At 44.0% G+C, this 21,452-nt stretch overlaps 1 protein-coding gene across 1 annotated transcript; it reads right to left on the reverse strand.

Annotated features, from left to right (window-relative positions):
• Window positions 1–740: 740 nt before the first annotated feature.
• LOC125434789 (tubulin alpha-8 chain) lies at window positions 741–20,884 on the reverse strand. Its single transcript, XM_048500485.1, has 5 exons — window positions 18,354–20,884; window positions 8,086–8,311; window positions 6,251–6,399; window positions 3,337–4,017; window positions 741–1,057 (listed from the first exon to the last, which is right to left on the reverse strand). Exons 1-5 carry the CDS (start codon window positions 18,354–18,356, stop codon window positions 764–766), a joined length of 1,353 nt encoding a protein of 450 aa, XP_048356442.1. The 5' UTR covers window positions 18,357–20,884; the 3' UTR covers window positions 741–763.
• Window positions 20,885–21,452: the final 568 nt, after the last annotated feature.

Raw genomic sequence — 21,452 nt, forward strand, 5'->3', positions numbered from 1 at the left:
AATAATTGACTCTAGAAGACGCCTTCCCTGAAAATATGGTCAGTCTTTAAGGTGCCACTGGACTTGTAACTAGTGGTTCACTGCAATCAAACATGACTACCCTCTGAAACTTATTAGGGACAGGTACTGAAATTAAAGACTGCTGCTAAAACATAGGGATACATTAGCACTCTGTGCCCCTTTTAGGTACGCTACAAACTTCTGATTGTGGAGCCAAAGGACTGGGCTGTTGCCCATAGGGGCGTCCTGGCTTGATTGTAACTTTTTTGGCCTGAATGTCAGGACATTGATGACACTGCCTACCTGGGAAGATGTACGGTGCTGGAAGATGAAAGGTGGATGAGGATGTCCTTGGCCAGACACAGACAGTAGTCAGGTGAATTCCCAGGGCACTGCCAGTGTGTTTGGGCAAGCCTTGGGCAGAAATCAAATGTGTGATTTGGCACACATACCTGGGACTGATTGCCCATGATATATTGCCTGCTGTGCTTTTACTTGGACTGCTGAGTATGTGCCATGACTTGTTTCCTCGTGATAGATAAGATAGGCAGTAGTTAAAATTGTTTCTCACACAGATGTTCTATTACTGCAAGGGTGAAGCCTGGGCTCTCTCAATGCTTCTGCCGTGTATCTGCCATTCAGGTCTCTCGTGGGAGCCCTGCAAATGAATGCGAGGTGCACCGATAAGAAGCTGGTGAGTGTAGCCCACTGGAAAGAAAATCTGCCAAAACGCCTTCAGGCACAGTCAAGACCAAACTGTATTTTAAAATTCTTCCCCGTCATTTTCCTCCTCGTAGGAGTCCATTCCAACTTCCTCATAGTCTTTCTCCAGCGCAGCCAAATCTTCTCGGGCCTCGGCGAACTCTCCTTCTTCCATGCCTTCACCAACATACCAGTGTACGAAAGCACGCTTGGCATACATCAGGTCAAACTTGTGGTCCAGTCGGGCCCAGGCCTCCGCGATGGCGGTGGTGTTGCTGAGCATGCAAACAGCTCTCTGCACTTGGGCCAGGTCACCCCCAGGGACTGCAGTGGGAGGCTGGTAATTGATGCCAACCTAGAAATGCCAAGGAGAAGGGGGAGGGAGGAGGGAAAACAAGAGTGGGAAGAATATAAAATGATAAAAGGTGTCATAAGTGATGGAGGAATGCAGGGCGCAGCTCACAGCTGATCCTATCAAAAGATATAAAACATTTTATTTTTAAAAAATTATTCTAACCCAGAAATCACATTAACACCTTTTCTGGCACCCACCTAACTGTTTTTAGAAACAGGTGGGATCTAATGGGGCTCCTCTTACTTATTGGCTGTACAGATTAAAATAACATGGTTTTGGCAGCAACCACAGTAGTTTTTCCCTCTCTCACTGCCAGAGGCGTTCCTCCCATTGGGCAAAGTGGGCAGTTGCCCTGGGCACCACCTTGTGGGGGGCGCAAAAACTGCAGGTTCATTTGTGGGATTTTTTATATTTTCAGTTTTTCCATTTTGGCCTGCAGAGGGCGCAGTTTTTAGGCTAGCAGCACCAAAATTTCAGGGATTTTTCAGGAGACTGTCCTGATGATATGACCCAGGTTTGGTGAGGTTTGGTTGAGGGAGTCCAAAGTTATGGACTCCCAAAGGGAGTGCACCCATCTCCCATTGTTTCCAATGGGAGCTAATAGGAGATGGGGGCTACACCTTTGAGGGTCCATAACTTTGGACCCCCTGAACCAAACTTCACCAAACCTGGCTGGTATCATCAGCATGGACTCACAAAGATACTCTGAAATTTTGGTGCAACTATCTTAATAATTGCACCCCTGACAGCAGGCATTTCCCCAGATTTTCCTTTTAAATCCACCCCCTTCCTGCCAATGCTTGTTTTCTTTATTTTATTCTCTCAATGCCTAATAACGGTTATTATTATTATTAAATCCACCCCCTTCAGCATGGATTTAAAAGGAGAATCCGAGGTCCCCAGTTTAAACATTGAAAGTGATACTGTTTCAGGGTGGGAGATAATCCACCCCCAAATAACATCACTTTCAATGTTGTTTAAACTGGGGACCCTAGATTCTCCCTTTAAGGTGGATTTAAAAGGAGAATCTGGGCTCCCTAGTTTAAATACCATTGAAAATAATGCTGTTTGGGGGTGGATTCCAGCATCACTTGGTTAAACTAGGGACCCCAGATTCTCCTTTTAAATCTACCTTAAAGGGAGAATCTGGGGTCCCCAGTTTAAATAACATTGAAAGTGATGCTGTTTCCCGCAATTGGGGGACTGGATACAACACCATAAAATGTTTTCATAGCAGTAATAAAACATTTTGAAAGCATTTTGAAAATGTTTTCAAAAAATATTTCTGCTGTGTTCAGATTTGTGAGTTGGGGGATGTTCTATAATGTGATGGTGACCTTGAAACGACCTGGTGGAAAAAATCTTTGTTTGGTCACGGTGGGGGAGGGTGGCTGCCCATGGGGGGCGGGGGCATCAAACTCAGGTTTTGCCCAGGGCTCCAGTTTGCCTAGGTACGCCACTGCTCACTGCTTGTTCCCATTGTATTTTTAAAAATTGCTTCTCTTGTATCTTGTAATCTGGGCTTCCTCTGTGTGTGTGTGTGTGTGTGTGTGCGCGCGACTCTGCCGCAGCCATTTTGTAATTGGTCCCGCCTCCCATGGTGGCCATTTTGTGCTTGCGCCTACTGCCCTGTGTCAAAATTCCAAAGCTGCCCACAGCCTCCAAAAAGGTTGGGGACCACTACCCTGGCTCCCAAAATAGTTAATGTTTCAATTAGATTTTACAATTAAATCACTGTGGATTTTCTACCTGGATATACGTAGTCTCACTGAATGTAATGGGGCTTAACATTGTAAAAATACTATTAAGATTCAACTCCTCTTTTTAGCAGTTATTTTAAAAAACCAGGAGTCTATATATTTCCATCCAGATTCTTTGAGCATAAGAAATTCCACTGAATGCAATGGCATTTGCTCCTTAGTGAGGAATCAGGATGCATAAGAAAATGCTCTTGGAGGAAGGGTGGCATCCTCCAAATATTCCCTTCCTTAGCAGACAGCAGAGGTGAATTATTATTTTTAAAATTCCCAAAACAATAAACAAATTGTGCAACTATTTTGGCTTTACCAACTATGCAGAACTTTCCAATAAAATGGACCTCCTGAAATGGGCATGGAACATTCAGTAATTTCCTCCAGCCGCATGGGGTTTATTTGTGGAAATGCTGCTCTAATTTTTGCTGCAGTTATACAGCATCTTCATTACAGCAACATTTTATGATGTTGTGCCTTCTAAATCAAAAGCCCTGTAAGACAAAGCAAAAAAGTGACTCTCCCCACCTTGAATCCAGTTGGGCACCAGTCGACAAACTGGATGGTCCTCTTAGTCTTGATAGAAGCGATGGCCACGTTGACGTCTTTGGGCACGACATCCCCACGGTACAGCATGCAGCAGGCCATGTACTTCCCATGGCGAGGGTCGCATTTCACCATCTGGTTGTTGGGCTCGAAGCAGGAGCTGGTGATTTCTGCCACAGACAGCTGCTCGTGGTAGGCCCTCTCGGAGGAGATGATGGGCGCGTAGGTCACCAAGGGGAAGTGGATGCGAGGGTAGGGCACCAGGTTGGTCTGGAACTCGGTCAGGTCCACGTTGAGGGCACCGTCGAAGCGCAGGGAAGCAGTGATGGAGGAGACGATCTGGCTGATGAGACGGTTCAGGTTGGTGTAGGTGGGGCGCTCGATATCCAGGTTGCGACGGCAGATATCATAGATGGCCTCGTTGTCCACCATGAAGGCGCAGTCAGAATGCTCCAGGGTGGTGTGGGTGGTCAAGATAGAGTTGTAGGGCTCCACCACTGCGGTGGACACCTGGGGGGCTGGGTAGATGGCAAACTCCAGCTTGGATTTCTTGCCATAGTCCACGGACAGGCGTTCCATCAGCAAGGAGGTAAAGCCGGAGCCCGTGCCCCCACCAAAGCTGTGGAAAATCAGGAATCCTTGTAGGCCAGAGCAGGAATCAGTCTGAAAAGAAAATCACAATTATGTATAATTGGTTCAGATTTCCAGGATTTTTTTTGACCCTATTCCAATTTTGGCCCTATTAGACGATTATGAGCCAATTGTGTTTAATTGGTTTGAATTCCCACATTTATCTTTATATCTGTTCAGTGCCATTTTCAGCTCCTTTGGATGCTGCTCCAGTAAAATCCTTTTTAAAAACTAGTAGTCTACATGATCCAACCAATCAGAAATCATATAGTCCCCATGTTAATGATCACAACACCAAGTAGGAAGGAAAAAGGCAATGTATTGCCCTCGGTTTGTGTGGGTGTCAGAAAGCAAGGAGGCGCAGCAAACACTTTTACCATTAATCTCATGCACACCGGCTCATTTACTGAAAGGGGAAATTTTTCAGAACAGGTGAAAATATTTCCAAAAACTATCCCCATCAATTTAAGTCCCGTGAGCCTGGACTTAATAGGGCATATGAATAGGGCTGGGCTGTGGCTCAGTAAAAGAAAATCTGCTTGGCATACAGAAGGTCTTTGGTTCAATCCCAGGTATCACGTTTAAATGTACTACCTACAGCTCAAACAAGAGGCAGATATCACAACATCCCATTCGAGAGCAGAACTTGTTCCTGTGCAGCGGGCCAACCTGAAACATCGGAGCACGTGCTTCTCCACTGTAAAGATTTTGCGGACTATCGCTCGCTCTATCTGGAAGCCATTTTACAGAAATATCCAGGGAAATCAGAGAAGGAAAAAGTTGCATACTTGCTCAGCAACGTACATTTTCACACCACAGAGTTAGTTGCTAGGTTTTTAATAAAAGCTTTTGGACTCAGAAAGAAGCCCTTCTGTAAGTCTTGGCCATTCGGGTTTTAATTTAAGTGTATACTATTATTATCTATCTAATGTCACCCAAGGCCTGTGTTTTGCATTGTGCTATCTATGTATATTATATAAGGGCAAGAGTAAAACATAGCCACCTAGTTCTGAAAAATTTTATGGTCAATCTGATAAGATAGTATTTGCAACCGCCGGATAGGTTAGATCTGGCAGTATGTGAACGAGCAATTTCTTCTAACTTGAACTGGTGAACATGGATCCATTTGGACTTGCATTGGATGTGTTTCACTAAATTGGTTTGTTTCATAACTGTAATGTTTTAATATGCCATTAAAGGCTTTTGTTGTTTGTTGTTGTATCTCCAGTTAAACAAAGATCAGGTCGCAGGTGATATGAAAGACCTGTGCTTGAGACCCCAGAGAACTGCTGCCAGTCAGAGTAGACAACACTGAACTTGGTAGACCAAGTTGGAAGAGAAGGACCTTGCAGTATCTCTTAGCCTCAGATTCCAAGAGGGGGGCTATTGACTGATAGAAAGGGTAGGACCCATGCATCTCTTCCTTTCTAGTGTGATACTGATCCTTCAATGTTGCTTCTCTCGGAGAATCTTCCTTCCAGCTGACAGCTTCTCTCTCTCCCAACCATGAGAGCAGAATATGCTTTTCTTCATTTCCACCAAGCCTCATTTAGCTAATTAGAATGCTATCTCTGCTCTATCCTGTCTAGAATGGAGTTCTCCACAATAGAAGATTCATATCACTTAGTTTACTAAAATAAAAGTATTTGTACGAACTTCATTTCCCCAAGGAGCAACCTATCACAATTCCACTGTACTGGGCACATTTTTCAAATCCTATCCAATGGAATGGGTGATCTGAAATATCCAGGAAAGGGAATGGAATTATGTCATATCTTTTAGTCAGGCCATTGAAATGACGGAAAACATTGTGCAAGCTTTTGAGTCCTATAGAGCCCTTAGGCGCTAGTCTGATCTTGTTAGATCTCAGAAGCTAAACAAGGTTGGTCCTAGTTGGTTTTCGGATGGATGGCTTCTAAGGAATTCCAGGTTTGCCATGCAGAAGAAGTCAATGGCAAACCACCTATGTTAGTCCCTTGCCTTGAACATCCTATAGAGCCGTGGTGGCAAATCTATGGCACTCCAGACATTCATGGACTACAATTCCCATCAGCCACTGCCAGCATGGCCAATTGGCAGGGGCTGATGGGAATTGTAGTCCATGAACATCTGGAGTGCCATAGGTTTGCCACCACTGCTATAGAGTCACTATAGGTTGCCTGCAAATCGGTGGCACTTTATACACACAGAGAGAGAAAAAGAACCCATTTTCAGTCTGCTTCCAGACCTACTCTGTGTCACTTTTAATAGAATCATTTGTACTTACCAGTTTGCGAACCCGATCCAGGACTATGTCGATGCTCTCCTTGCCAATCGTGTAGTGACCCCGGGCATAGTTATTAGCTGCATCTTCCTTGCCAGTAATCAGCTGTTCTGGGTGGAAAAGCTGGCGGTATATGCCCGCCCGTACTTCATCTGGTAACAACAGAAAATGTACTCACCATAGGAAGCCTGCTGGGTGACCTTGGGCCAGTCACAGTTCCCTCAGAAATCTCTCAGCCCCACCGACCTCACAAGGTGATTTTGTGTGTGCGAGAGGAAGGCAGTTGTAAGCCACTTTGAGACTCCTTATGGCAGGGGTGTCCAACTCTGGCGCTTTAGATGTTCCTGGACTATAATTCCCATCAAGCCCTGGGAATTCCCATCAAGCCCAGGAACATCTGAAGCACCAGAGTTGGACACCCAACTCTTCTTCTTTGACGTGGGAAGTTTACCTCTGGAAGAGCAGTCCTGAGAAACCAACTCAACTGTTGTTGTATAGGGTGGGAATGTATGCATTTTTAAACATTATGCCTTTACCCACAAAGGGACCCAAGGTGGTTTTCAAGGCCACCAAATCAAACAATAAAAACCCACAGATTAAAACAAAAGTGAGAAATAACACAATATCCATAAAAAAAAGCCTTGCACATCAGATGAGCAAAGAATTTGGTTTACATCTTGAAAAGCTTGCGGAAACATCCTGCGTTCCAGCTTCTTCTGAACACTGATAGATCAGAGAAGAGTGAAAAAGCCCAGATGGACTATTATGGTGTCTTGGAGCTGCTATTAAAAATATTCAAGAGTGGGCAGTGATAGGAGGGAATGATCCATAGGCCTTCCTGACAGAAATGTAGTGGAATACACAGGCTCACATTGGGAAGAATGATCTTTTAGCCAGATGGGGCCCAGGCCATAAAAGCTTTAAAGATTAAAAAACAGTATCTTGAGTGAACCTGGAGGTAAAGAGGTGCAGGGTTCTGATCAGAACCCAGATGTTATGTGCTCATCATAACTTACATTGGTCAAGAAGGGCAGCTTCATCCAACCCCCTCCCCCCCCCCCCAGCTTCCTTGCTATATATAGCTGGGGGGAAGCAGTGTTTGCTGTTGCTGTAATCTTTATTACAAAAGACACAACTCCAAAGAGACACTTGGTGAAGTCGCCTCAGGCAATTCCCTCAAGAACTTCAGCCTTGCCAAATAGCATCGCCCCGTCTTGTCTGGGTTAAGCTTCAACATATCTTCCCTCAACTGCTAAAGCACGGCATCCAGACATTGTCCCTGCAAAACAGTAGCTTCGGGAGGCTTAGTTAATGACTTACAGAACTGGTTGTCATCCACATACAGATGACATCACACACCCGAAGCTACATATGACCTCATAAGAAACTTCATATCAAGCACATCAAGCCTTTTCCATCACACCCTTTTATTGCTGGCCCAACGGAAAGGAGTTAAATCACTTGAGAGTTAATCTCTTTACTCCCATGCCATTCCCCAAGTGTCTTAAAGTGGTATGGTAACTGTGTCAAATGCAGCTGACAGATCTAACAGAACGAAGAGGAAGGCAGACGTTCCACCAGGGAGGGAAGGGGTTAAAGGTGCAGCCATCTTGACTGCCTTCACATCTGGTTACTGCAGGGGTGTCCAACTCTGGCGCCCCAGATGTTCATGGACTACGATTCCCATCAACCCCTGCCAGCATGACCAAATAGTGGGAATCGTAGTCCATGTTCATCTGGGGTGCCAGAGTTGGACATCCCAGGGTTACTTCACTTCTGTCTACATAACCAACAAGCATGCAACAGGCTCCTTGGCATTTCCTTATGTTCTCACTGACCTACAACGGTGGGTTCCAGGTCCACCATGACTGCACGTGGCACATGTTTCCCTGTCTGTGTTTCATTGAAGAATGTCGTAAAAGAGTCATCGTCGCAGGTAAACTTCTTGGGATGGTTCTGAAAGGTACCGTCTGGCTGGATTCCGTGTTCCAAGCAGAAAAGCTCCCAGCATGCATTGCCAATCTGAACTCCAGCTTGTCCAACATGAACAGAGATGCATTCACGCTAAGTACAGGGAACAGAGGAAAAAGTCAGAAGCAATAGTAAATGTTTTGCCGGAATTTTTCGCCGTCTACGGTTGGTTTGCTGTTTTAATTACTCTGTTATTGGTATTTATTATTTTACTGGTTTTTATGTTGTTGAGCCCTGCTGGGGAGGGCAGGATATAAATAAAAGTATAAATAAAATAAAATGAAAATAAATGTTATCTCCATTTGTCCGTCCATTTGACTATTCATTTGACTATGTGTCATCTGTGGCAGAGTTTTGCCAGCATGAAATCTGAAAGATGGATTTGGCCATTGTTTCACAGGGGCAGATTCAGGGATGGAGAGGATGAGTGCCCGTAGTTTTCTGGACTTTCCTTGTTGAGAAACCTTGGGAGTTGCAAAGGATTCTGGGTTATATTCCAAGGTCAGCTCAACTGGGATTCTGTAATTGTTATTCTTTGCTAGCTACTTCCACATACAGGTTTTTCTTCTCCTTGGTGTTTAACCCAGAGGACTCTTTTGGGGAAGGAGCAACCAACTGCGCTGAAATAAGCTCTGCTTGCCCTTTCTTCACTCTCTCCCAAACCTTTCCTATTATCTTATTGAGAAAACTACAGTACGAGCACATTATCAAGCCATCAGGACAGGAAAGTGCATATTTTCAAAGGTCCCAAGCACAACAATTCCTTCCACTGGTGCCTTGAGACCCCTGTTTTCTCTGTTGAACCTTTGGGGGGAGGGGATCAATATTTGCTATAATGCTATACCAATGATGTTGAACCTATGGCACCTATACCAATGATGTTGAACCTATATTCACCCGTTGGAAGAGTTGCACAGCTTCAAAGCAAAGCCAACAACTACCACCAAGCTTACTCCCGAGTAACGCACGCCTCAGAGCCAACCATTTTTCCGAAACTAAAACCTCAGTATTCCGGTTAAATTGCCGTGTTGGCACTTTGCGATAAATAAGTGGGTTTTGGGTTGCAGTTTGGGCACTCGGTGTCAAAAAGGTTCGCCATCGCTGTGCTATACCATTTACCAATGTTTAAAAGCCCTCTGGCGGTGTGATGGGGAAAATGCAGAGGGAAAGGTAGTCAATGGAACTTTTCACCTTTAGTGAACAAAGACTTCTACATCCCCCAGTGCAACAGTTTATGAATTACTGTTTTCTCAATATGTGTATAGTTGCCGTCTAATGAAGCTGTCAGTGACAACCAATCATAGCCTTTGACAGATACACCTTCATGTTCCCAATATAGTGCCAGATCAGTATTACTAACCAGTGTAATATACAGCATTAAAGAGTCTGACTACGATTTTGGAAAGCAAGTTTCAAACCCAAATGAACTGCTGTGAAGCTTACAGGATGATCTTGAGTCAGTCACATCTCTCAGCCTTATCTACTTCACAGGTAAGGGAGGCAGATAAAATAGAGGAAGGAAAAACCACATCTGCCTGCCTTAGTTTCTGGAAGGAAAAGTAGGCTAAAAAAATGTACTAAGATAGCCAAAAAGTAAAAGGGTTTGCTTCAAATGCAGTGGCCATCGATATAAGTATAAAGGGAAAGTTTGCAAACTTGAAGAATATCTGTATTCTCTGAATGTCTCCCTTCAGAAAATGTGCAGAGATGGGCAAAGACTCGTCATGCCCTGTGATAGATCTCATGGGAAGGAGACCATGTGCCAAGTGTGTTTATTTTTATTTCTAACTAGGACTTGGCACAGCTAGACTGAATTTCTTCACCTCAGTGTAACTCAAGAAGGCCAGAATGTCTTTTCAGGTTGCAGGACAGACTACAGGCCCTCCAAAAACATTTTCCTCAACCCCTCTGACCATCAAAGCAGCTCAGCTTCATGAATCACAGGAGATTAGTGGTCAATTAATGTAGGAATTGAAATTAAAGTTTTTAAAAGCTTTCAGTTGGTTCTAAATTTTAAGAAATACTATTATCTTCTCCTCTTGACTTGTAAAACATCTAATAAATAGGAGCCAGGGAAGTTAGTGAGAGGAATATAACTTTGTCGCCAGTGAGCTTGAAACCAGACTACAACACCTCCCATAGCTTTCTGCCAGAAAAAGTAACAGCACTAATCTACAATAATAATTCTTACATAAGGCTGCCAACTGGCCTGGAGAAAAAATGTCCTGTCTTTTATTAGGGGGTTCCTACATGGAGCTGGAAAGAACCACATTTTCCTTCCCACATACCACTCTAGCTTTTCTGTGCTCTTTCCCAAAACGTTGCACCAAAACAGTGTTGAGAAAGTTTGCAGTCAAAAGGGGAAAACCTGTGAAGCAACATAATGCTGGGAAATAGTGGAGAAAAAACTTGCTTCCTGGCAGCTGTCCGTGGAAACAACTTGCGCATTAAGTGGCCGAAGGCAAAGAGCAATGCAGGGTTCAGGTCAAAACGGACTGAAAATATAATAAGATTATAGCAGATTCATTGGCTTATATTTTCTATCTATCATTAGAATACAGTGTTTACATATTTCAGTGGATCGCGTTATGATTTAATGCTTAAATGAATAATTTTCAGCCTGGTGTTATCAATTAAACATCTCTTGCTTATATTTATCGAAATCCGTCATAGATATCTGATATTTGCAGTATATGATGTTGATACGTGGTTAAATTCATTGATTTTCTCAGGAGTCTGATAGAGCTCAATGCGGAGAGAGATTAGCAGTAAGCCAGCAGATAGTCATATTCAGTTAGTGTTTCCGAGTTGTCATTATCCTTACTAATTCTAAAACAGCTTTTAGAATGATAAGGATAATGACAAATAATGGAGCACTGAAGAAGGCATCAAAAAAGCTTTTAGTTACTACTCAGCTTCTGCTTGCTGAACTTTTTGCTTGCTGAATACTCTCCCAAGATTGCAACAAGGTTCTTTTAAATGGACTCTAAAGGGGATCAGTAAGATTTCAGCCACGTATCCAGAATAACATCATACTCTTTGAAGAATATACTTTGGTAAATGTCAGGATAATATCCCATGACTATAGTTTTGATACAAATATATGAAAAGCAGGATTAATACGTTGGACTGTTTTGAATGTGCACGAAACTGAGAGTGAACTGTTTTAAGCACGTGCCAAAAAATCCTTGCGCTCCTTTTAAGGAAGTCCACTTGGAATAGTAATATTATAAGCATTGTTGCACTTGTATTTCATGTATTGTAAGATTAGAAATATAAGAGGGTAATACATTGAATGCCACTTTAGCAGCATACGTGTGTCTTGTATTATATTTTCCGGTCCGTTTTTTGACACGTTCTTTGAGACGCACGTTTCCATTCATAAAATTCAATGCAAGGAAATTCCCAAGCAATTGGCAACTCAGCCTGTCTTAACGCTTTGAAAACACCGTCTCCAGAATCAAATGTGATCGCTGAGGTCGCAGCTGGAGAACATCCTACAATGCAAACTCTGTCACAGAAAAATTATTTGTGGTACATATGGTAGTCTTTAAGGTAGAGCCAGTGGCTCACTCTGATCTGGAGAACCAAGTTTGTTTTCCCACTCCTCCACATGAAGCCTGCTGGGTTTTTGTTTTCCCACTCCTCCACATGAAGCCTGCTGGGGTTTTGTTTTCCCACTCCTCCACATGAAGCCTGCTGGGGTTTTGTTTCCCCACTCCTCTACATGAAGCCTGCTGAGAATTGTGTCTTAGTCTCTCAGCTTACACAGAGGCAGGCAGTGGCCAGCCTCCATCCTTGCCTTGAAAACCGTAGAATGTCACCATAAGTCAGCTGTGACCTGACAACACACACACAAGGTACCACAACTGTCTTCTTTTGGCTTTGGTAAAGACACATGGTTACCTCTCTGAAATCTGGATAGCTATTTCCTGCACAGTCCCCACTGCTGCACTCTGGGAGTCACACTATAGTGGAAAACAAACCATGGCCGCAGAGGAATGCTCTCCATTGCTGAATGACTTCCTTTTTGCTGTTCCTTTACAGGTGTGTACAGAGGGGCAGCAACAATTGATACAGGGACTCAGAACCCAGTGGTTGAACTCCATGCCCCACAGACCAAACACCACAACACTAAAACATACTGTTGGAAAGTGAATAAGTAGGGATGCCAGCCACCATGTGGTAGCTAGGGAATCTCTGGAATTACAGCTTGTCTCCAGACTTCAGAGATCAAAAATTGGATATTCTGGAGGATGGACTACAGGGCATTGTACCCCACTGAGATCCCTGTCTTCCCCAGGCTCTACCCCCAAATCTAGATTTGGAATCTAGATTTGACTTTTGATTAGGATCTATTCACCCCCATGGACGTAACCAAAATATTGACTTTTCTGGATTTTTATAACCATATGTCATTATCATTAAACTGGATGTATCTTGCCCTACCCCAGCCAAAGGCCCGGTTCAGGGCGGCTTACACGTAGCCAATATATACAATAAGTACATCTGTACAATGGTCAATGCAATAATAATACAATCAGTACAATAATCAATACAATCCACAAATATTGCATAGTTCAATAAGCAATGTAACCTATATATAAGTAAATAAAAAATAATAAGAGTTCCCACTAAAACTTACTAGGCCGGCTCACCCACCTCCCTTCTCCAAATGCACAGTCAGACCAGATAGATAGATAGATAGATAGATAGATAGATAGATAGATAGATAGATAGATAGATAGATAGATAGATAGATAGATAGATAGATAGATAGATAGATAGATAGATAGATAGATAGATAGATAGATAGATAGATAGATAGATAGATAGATAGATAGATAGATAGATAGATAGATAGATAGATAGATAGATAAAAAGGAGGAATCCCACCTTGCTCCCAAAAAGTCCCCAAATGGGTGCTCTTTGTTGCTTCCCTTTGGCTGCTGTGCCTCAAGTGGCTACCCCCCCGGCCCTCTCCAGGTGTTGCAAATGGGGTGGTGTGGGCATCCAACCAGTTCTCACCACTACTGTAAAAGTGGTTACTAATTTTTTCTGAGTGCTGAGAAGGGGTTACTAAAGCAGCCTCCCTGCCCAATAGGGACTGGAGGTGCATTTGTGCGGCAGCGCCACTGTTTGAATCCCACCACCATCGGAACCTGTTATTAAAATTTTTGGATCCCACCACTGGGTGTGGGGCGCACAAGCCCTCTGGCTGCAATGCAATATATCTATACAATAGATATATTCTCTAACAGGACCTAATTGGACATTATGAGATTGAATAGAGAGAAAATGCACAGGACAGGGCTTTCTAATGAGGACTACGGCAGAGCAGAGAAGCAAGCTACAGAAAGCTGGTCCTGGTAATTATTTTTGACATAAGGGAGTGCAACATGATTTATTTGAATGCGTTGGTTCACTGATTGATGGCATTATTATTTCAGAAAAGTGTGAACAGCACTGAGTGAGTTTCAGATTAGTTAAGAACTGACCCATTGTTTTAAACCCCAGTCAGGAACTTTACACAGAGGAATTTTTGTTGAGTATGTACATGTGTATAAATGCTTGTTAATGATTTTACTTGATTATGATTTATTATACAGATAATTGGGCCAGAAAGAAGTCTTCCCACGAAGGCATAACTAACTGGAGGTAGATAGCCTGCAAAATTGGCCAGCCGTATCTCTGCTTTCAGTGTAGTCTCTTAAAATTTCTTTGAGTTTTGTACGCCCAAGTGGTTACAATTAGCAGTAGCTCTGCGTAGCTACGTTTGATAACCTTTTCGGTAATATTTCATGTTTGTGAATTGTGTATTTAGATATTTGGGGAGTTCTCATGCTTAAAGGAGACTATTAATCCATTTTGTGTTTGCCAGGTAAAGTTTCCCCTTCAGTCGTGTTTGACCCAGGGGTACCACTGCAAGCAGTGATTTCATAGGCAAGCCATTTTTGTGGGATAGTTTGCCATTGCTTTCCGTGTGTGTGTGTGTGTGTGTGTGTGTGTGTGTGTGTGTGTGTGTGTGTGTGTGTGTGTGTGTGTGTGACACACTCATATAAGACACTAAACTATGGTTCAGTAAACTATTTTATTTATTATCAATACATGGCACATAGGTATTTGAATCATATTTGGTGTAGATCTTTTATATTTGTGCCCATCTGGAGCTGGCAACCCTAAACTGGATTGGATCCAGCAGAAGATTTCCCCAAACAGAAGGCCTGGTGCAGACCGACCATCAATTCCCCCTTATGGTTTCTCTGGCTCCTCCATCATCCAGGAGCAAGCATTTTGTGGGGCACTTTGGGCTGCGGTGGGAGGGAGGAGGCAGGAAAACTGCACTGTACAGAAAGAAATCTCTTTTGTCCCCAGAAACCCTCAGCTCAGTTGACTTACTTGCTGCTATTACACATAGCTTGCCGTGGCACAACATTGCACAGAGATGTGCTTTGTGTGTGCACAAGTCTTGGTTCAAAGTTGCTCTTGACTTGGTGCTAGGATGGAAGCAGACCAGGCACCTCCAAGCGTTTTTTCCCCCAAAGATAAACTGAGACACAATGATTTGCACGCAGTCCCCAGCTTCAGTTTCTAGTATCTTCCCTTAAGAAGAAGAAGAAGAGTTTGGATTTATATCCCCCCTTTCTCTCCTGCAGGATTTATATCCCCCCTTTCTCTCCTGCAGGAGACTAACAATCTCCTTGCCCTTCCCCCCTCACAACAAACACCCTGTGAGGTAGGTAGGGCTGAGAGAGCTCCGAGAAGCTGTGACTAGCCCAAGGTCACCCAGCTGGCGTGTGTGGGAGTGTACAGGCTAATCTGAATTCCCCAGATAAGCCTCCACAGCTCAGGCGGCAGAGCTGGGAAATCAAACCCGGTTCCTCCAGATTAGATACACGAGCTCTTAACCTCCTATGCCACTGCTGCTCCTAAGAAATCTTGAGCATCATTTCTGAGAATGCTCCTTGCATGTAACCTTGGGGAGCTATTGCCAGCTCAGGGGAGAGACAGCAGAGGCTAGGTGGAGCAGTGGAACATACACAAGAGCTGGCCACTGCCTCTGTTTTACAGCAGATTATGCCCACTAGCACCATAACATGTGCGGTTCTTCAGCTCTTCAAAATGACAGAGGGGCTGGATGTCATGTTGAAGAGGGAGCAAGCTTGTTTTCTGCTGCTCCAGAGGCTAAGACAAGAAGTAATGGGTCCAATTTACAGGAAAAGAGATTCCACCTAAACATTAGGAAGAACTTCCTGACAGTAAGGGCTGTTCAGCAGTGGGATACAGTGCCTCAGAGTGTGGCGGAGTCTCCTTCTTCGGAGGTTTTTAAACAGAGGCTGGTTGGCCATCTTTCAGGAGTGCTTTGACTGTGCATTCCTGCATGGCAGGGGGTTGGACTTGATGGCCCTTGGGGTCTCTTCCAGCTCTGTGATTCCATGATTCTATTTTTAAAGCCCTTCCTTAAGGTGGAGGGGCTGACCCCTGTGCTGGCATAGGTTAGCTTAAAATAGATGACAGCATATAACTGTTTATATGTTAGTAGGTCTTCTAATTCCCTTGGTCTGACTTAGGTTTCTATTCTTTGCACTAACCCTTCAAAACGATACCATTTTTTTAAAAAAGCCTAATGAACACAGAAACTACCTTATACAAAGTCTATCAAGGCCAATATTGTCTACTCCACAGGTGTCAAACTCGCGGCCCTCCAGATGTTATGGACTACAGTTCCCATCATCCCCTGCCAGCATAATACTGGCAGGGGTTCATGGGAACTGTAGTCCACAACATCTGGAGGGCCGCATGTTTGACACCTATGGTCTACTCTGACTGGCAGGTGCTCTCCAAGGTCTTTCGCATCACCTACTACTAACTGATACTTTTAACTGCCAATTCTGGGGATTGAACCTTCTGAATGACAGACAAACCCCTCTGCATAGGTGCCACAGTTCTGATCTGAATTGGTCGCTACACATGCAGGAACTGAGGAGAACCCATGTCTCATACAGTAGGATTGCCAGGTATCCCTGGCCACTGGTGAGGGATGTTCGAGTAGGGTTGCCAGATCCAGCTTGGGTAACACTTGGGCTCATTCCACACACGCAAAATAATGCACTTCCAAGCTGCTTTCACAACTGTTTTTGCCATTCCGCACAGCTTCAAAGAGCCCTGAAAGCAGCTTGAAAGTGCATTATTCTGCGTGTGCGGAATGAGCCATAGAGATCTGAGGATGGAGCCTGGGTTGGACAGGGACTTCAGTGGGGTACCATGATGCCATAGAGACCACCCTCTAAAGCTGCCATTTTCTCCAGGGGAACTGATCTCTGTAGTCTGATGATGAGCTGTAATTCTGAGGGGGGGGGGGCTTAGGTCCCACCCGGAGGCTGGCAACCCTAACATTTATTTATTTACATTTATAAGCTGGTCTTCTGCTTATGGGCTCAGGACAGCTTCCAGCAATATATAAATGAAATATCGATATAAATACAATATAAATAAATACAATCATGGGGGATTATGTTTGCCTGACACAAAGTGGGGAGCCAGGCCCAAGCTGTGAACTCTGCAATGAGTGAAGCGGGGGCTCCATTAAAGGTTTCAGTTCAGACTGGCTAGTACCTAATGTGATGGTTCTCAAATGGCAGAGTGAGGAAATCTTGTACGGGTCAAATAGGTTGATGTCAGGGAATGAAGAAGTCTGTAGATGGCAGGAATCAGAATCAACAGGGTTGCCCAACAGAGGTTGCATCCACATATCATTGAGTATGGCACTATTGCCAAGCTACAGTGATAATTGCAGCTGGATTTTCCTGTGTAGATACGTCAATCCAGATGTGCATGATTGTTGTAACTCAGTAGAAGGCACATGATATGTACATGATATGTGCATGCTGCCAGAGGCAAAATTCTTCTGGATTTATCCTTCCTTAGTGAATCATTTAAGAAACATGGCACAGATATACTGCCTCAATATTTTGCCTTCAACTGTTTAAGGCTTTTGCCCGCTGAACATAGAGTGAAACATTTGCAAGATTGGGATGCATTTGGATAGCTGCCTTGTTATAGCTAAATCATTCCATAAAGAAGAAGACATTTGTATAAATCCATCCTTAAACTTCTTGAGGTGTTCTCATAAAAGAGAGTACCAAAAGATCTCAGACTGGCAGATTTGGATGTCAGTATTTTGATTCACAGGTATTATCTTTTGGCGTAGCAGAATCCATGAAGTGAGGCAGAGAGGTATAAATATGCAAGGGCTTTTCCCGACTTGAAAATCTTAATCCGTTTCTAGGGATCCATAACTCCTTTTGGAAATTACTATTTTGAGTTTAGCTACCTTGGTTTAAGAGCCATGGCCACTCTACTGCATCAGAAATTGGTTTAACTGTCCAATATAGGTGCTCAGTAGTTCAAAGTTCTGAGCCCTTTGGAGGTAGAGCGGCCTATCAAATCGCATAAACAATAATAATAATAATAAAGTCTGGCTTTGACTGAGGAAAGGGGGTGAAGTTTCAAAATCAGAAAATGGTTCCATAGATCAGGCATTAGCATTTGACATGGGCAACTAACCTTGAAATGCCACCTCAGCATTGGACCATGACGTAGGATATTACAGACCGTGGAGTCCTGAACAGAGTTATACTCTTCTAAGACAATTGAGATCAATTAGTTTACAAAGGAATAACTCTGTATAAGATTGCTTTGTATCAGAGCCCCATCTGTAAAATGGGTATCCTTTTACAAGCCTAGCTCCTCTGCTAGGAGAATAAATACAATATTTAACCTTCTCTCCCCAAGCCTAGGAATAGATGGGGAAGAGCACATATAAATGCTTTATTTAAAATGTGCATTTAACATATTGATATGCCCACCTTTCTTCTGTGTTATTTGAGAACCCAAAGCAGATAGGTTAGGATGAATTCCCTACATTTTACTCTGGGATAGAAAGGGTCAGCCTAGTCATTTCTGTATGTTCACTATAACAGGGCTGCATCAGAAAAGGAAAAAGATCTTGCCAAGGAAGTGGGTAAGAATGGCTCAATCTTCTATAATGACTACACAGTTATCACAATAGAGTTGGTAGCTGAGAAATAAACCATTACCACCACCTTTCCCCCTTTCCCATATTCCCACTTACCATCGTGTTCTGGCTGAGTCTCGCTTCCTCTCTTGGTCAGCAGTTAGGCAAAGAAAATCCTGTTTTGTCTCTGTGCTTTCCTCCTGAACAGCTTGGAGCTGCAATGCAGGAGGGGAGCTGGGACCAGCACCAAGCACCTGCTAGTGCCCCTCAGTGTCATAGAGCAGAGGAGGTAAGAGGTCATAATTACCACTCCAAGCACTTTCACACCCTTGCCCACTGACATCACGGGTAACCCTGTGCGTGCCTCTATCTTTCCTGGCAAGTTAATGCCCATTACGAGAGACATATCTTCATTCCGAATTAATGGAGAGATGAAAACATGTACTTAGGTGTTTGGAGGGAAAGACAAACCTGTGCCTATAGATCACTGATAAAACAACAAGGGGCGTGGGAAATGACAATATTTTACTTAAATTTGGGGGAGTTCCTCCTTCCACAGTAACATAACCGTTCAGGCTTCAAAAGGTAACTTATTTGCATGTTAATCCTTTGGGCAAATCAACCTGTGTTGTTATAGCTCCGTTGCATTTTGAAGATAGAATTCAATCAAAGCATAAAACCTATTAAAACTTCAGAAACAGACTTGTTGTGTCTCTAGGTTCCAATAGATGCTGTTGGCAGTTCTGGATGGATGTACTGAAAATATTCCATTACCCATTAAAGGTTATATGTTTAGTAGTCTGGATGACATTCCTCACTATTTGTGGTCACGTTCTGTTTACCAGGAGATTAGATATTGCTTCCTTCTTAACTCTTCCTGTTACTCATGGAAACCCGTGGAAACCCTGAATCACCCTATTAAATGGGTTTATCCTGTGCTATTCTGAGGGCCATCAACTTCTGGCTGAAGGTAATGATGATGGCTTCCGAAAAAAATAATGCATCCTTTCTGGCTATTCAGGAGCCTTTTTGGGCTATTCAGGCATCTTTTTTACAACACAACTTCTTCCAGAAACCCATCAATTGGTTCATTAGCACCTCACTCCCTCACAATGTAGAAATCCTCTCCACTTCTCTCCTGGCTCATTATCATCCTGCATTTAGCTAAACTCACAATTTACTACAATCTACCCATCTCCTGGCTCATTAGCACCTACTGGACACTCAGGTGACTCAGTCCTAAGCCCTTCATTAACACCTCACAGAAATGAATGTCCCACTCAAAGAGAAGGGTTAGATCTTCCTATGCACCTTGGATGCTAGCATTTCCCAAAATGGGAAGATAGATTTTAATATTGCTCCAGTCAGAGAGTAACCCCTACATTCACCTTGGGCAGAAAGGATCCTGATGTTTGGCCCAATAATAAAGTGTGACCAGTGATTTTTGTCCTCAATAGTAAAGATATTGGTGAAAACTGTATACAAATGTTGCTCCAGGATGGAGTAAATTCAATCTAATCCCCAGATTGCTCTTCCACCTGCAGTACTGTTGGCTCATGACTCTCTCTTCCATCTGAGTCCTTCTCCTGTTGCTTTGAATACTTGTTCTACAGGATGTACAAAATTCTCCACCGTTTTCCTGTGACTTGCTGTGGAACAGCTCCTGTTCGTTTCACTGGCAGGAGCTGGAGAATTTCCTGGTGGGGCAATTCCAAGAGGCCAGGCTGTCGTACCTTATTGCCGTGCAAGATAGGTGAGAAACACATATCATTTGTATTCATCACAAACAAGTCCATGAATTGCCCAGACCAGGAAGCACACACAACCCACAAGATCTTCGAGGGCTCAGGGAGCATCAGTGTCCATCTATCAAACACATTTTTTAACCTCACCTTTCCTTCAAGGATCTTAGGATGGTATGCATTGTTCTCCCTCCCCCTACTTTATCCTTACAAGAATCCTGTGAGGTAGCTTAAGCTGACAGTGAGCAACTCATCCAAGGTTGATGAAGAAGCTTCATGGGTGAGAGAAGGATTTTAACCCAGTTCCTCCTAGTTATAGTCTAGGGTTCGCCTTTCCCACCCCTATATCTCATCTGTCACTCTTGCTTAATAGGGTGATGGGGGAAAATGGGGGTGGGGCAGCACAGTATACACAATCAACTTCCCCAAATCTTTATGACCTTTCCCATAGAGTTTGAGGAATTCCTAGAGCATCATGAATGCTATTATGTCACTTCTAGGTGCTCACTAAGTAGTGACATCACATCCCCACAGCAGTACTCCTCCTCCACAGGCTTTACTCTCCAAACAGGCATGTGCTGCTTACCCTACTCTCGAGTCACGTGACTTACTCTGACCAGTCGAAACAAGTAACTTGATGGGCAGAACTGGATGGCAGTAATGGTGAGTCTCAGGCGTCCCCAACATGGGGCCTGTGGGTGCCACGGCACCTGCTGATACCTTTTCTGGAGTTCACCAGGTGTTTTCAAGAAGTGAGTAGGGCCAAGTAGGGTTTTTGCCCAGCAGAACTCCTTGTTGACTACTGGACACTTGGTTAGCTATGCTGTTTTTTTAAATTAAATGTTGCTTTGGCAGCAGCTGCCGCCACCACACAAGGATCTGCACTGTGTTAGTGAAGTTAAGCCAGTGGTGGGATCCAAAAATTTTAGTAACACGTTCCCATGGTGGTGGGATTCAAACTGTGGCGTAGCGCCAATGGGGCTGGGTGGGGCATGACAGGGGTGTGGTCAGGCATTCCGGGGGTGGGGGATTCCTGGGTACCAGCCAGTGGCAGGGACGCGGCAGCTGCGCCGGAATCGCTTAGTGAGAAACGAATGCTGCCCGAGGCGCAGGCTGCCACGCACGCCGGTGCACCTCCTGTTAGACTGCTTCAAGTTCTGCGCGCTACTGCTGAGAGGAGGGGCGTAACTAAGGCAAAAATCACGTGGCAAAATCACCAATTAGTAACCCCCTCTCGGCACACACAATTAATTAGTAACCTACTCTCGGGAACCTGTGAGAACCGGCTGGATCCCACCTCTGAGTTAAGCTAAGGCAGCCATTTTGCAGCCGGCTCTGCCTCCTGCGGCAGCCATTTGGTTGCTGCATCCACTATGCTACGTCAGAATTCCAAATCTGCCCACAGGTTGGGTACTCCTGGTGAATCCTTAACTAACATACCTCACTGGGCCCTTGGGCACAGCCTCCTGGGGGC

This window comes from Sphaerodactylus townsendi, linkage group LG06 (genome assembly GCF_021028975.2).
Source record: "Sphaerodactylus townsendi isolate TG3544 linkage group LG06, MPM_Stown_v2.3, whole genome shotgun sequence".
NCBI classification, from domain to species: Eukaryota; Metazoa; Chordata; class Lepidosauria; order Squamata; family Sphaerodactylidae; genus Sphaerodactylus; species Sphaerodactylus townsendi.

Bases quoted from the DNA above. Each gene is read 5' to 3' on its own strand.
- LOC125434789 (XM_048500485.1), bottom strand. The intron at 6,400-8,085 runs GTCAGTGAGAAC...TGTTGTTACCAG, and splicing joins CCTGGAACCCACCGTTGTAG to ATGAAGTACGGGCGGGCATA. The intron at 1,058-3,336 runs GTGGGGAGAGTC...TGGCATTTCTAG, and splicing joins GGTGCCCAACTGGATTCAAG to GTTGGCATCAATTACCAGCC.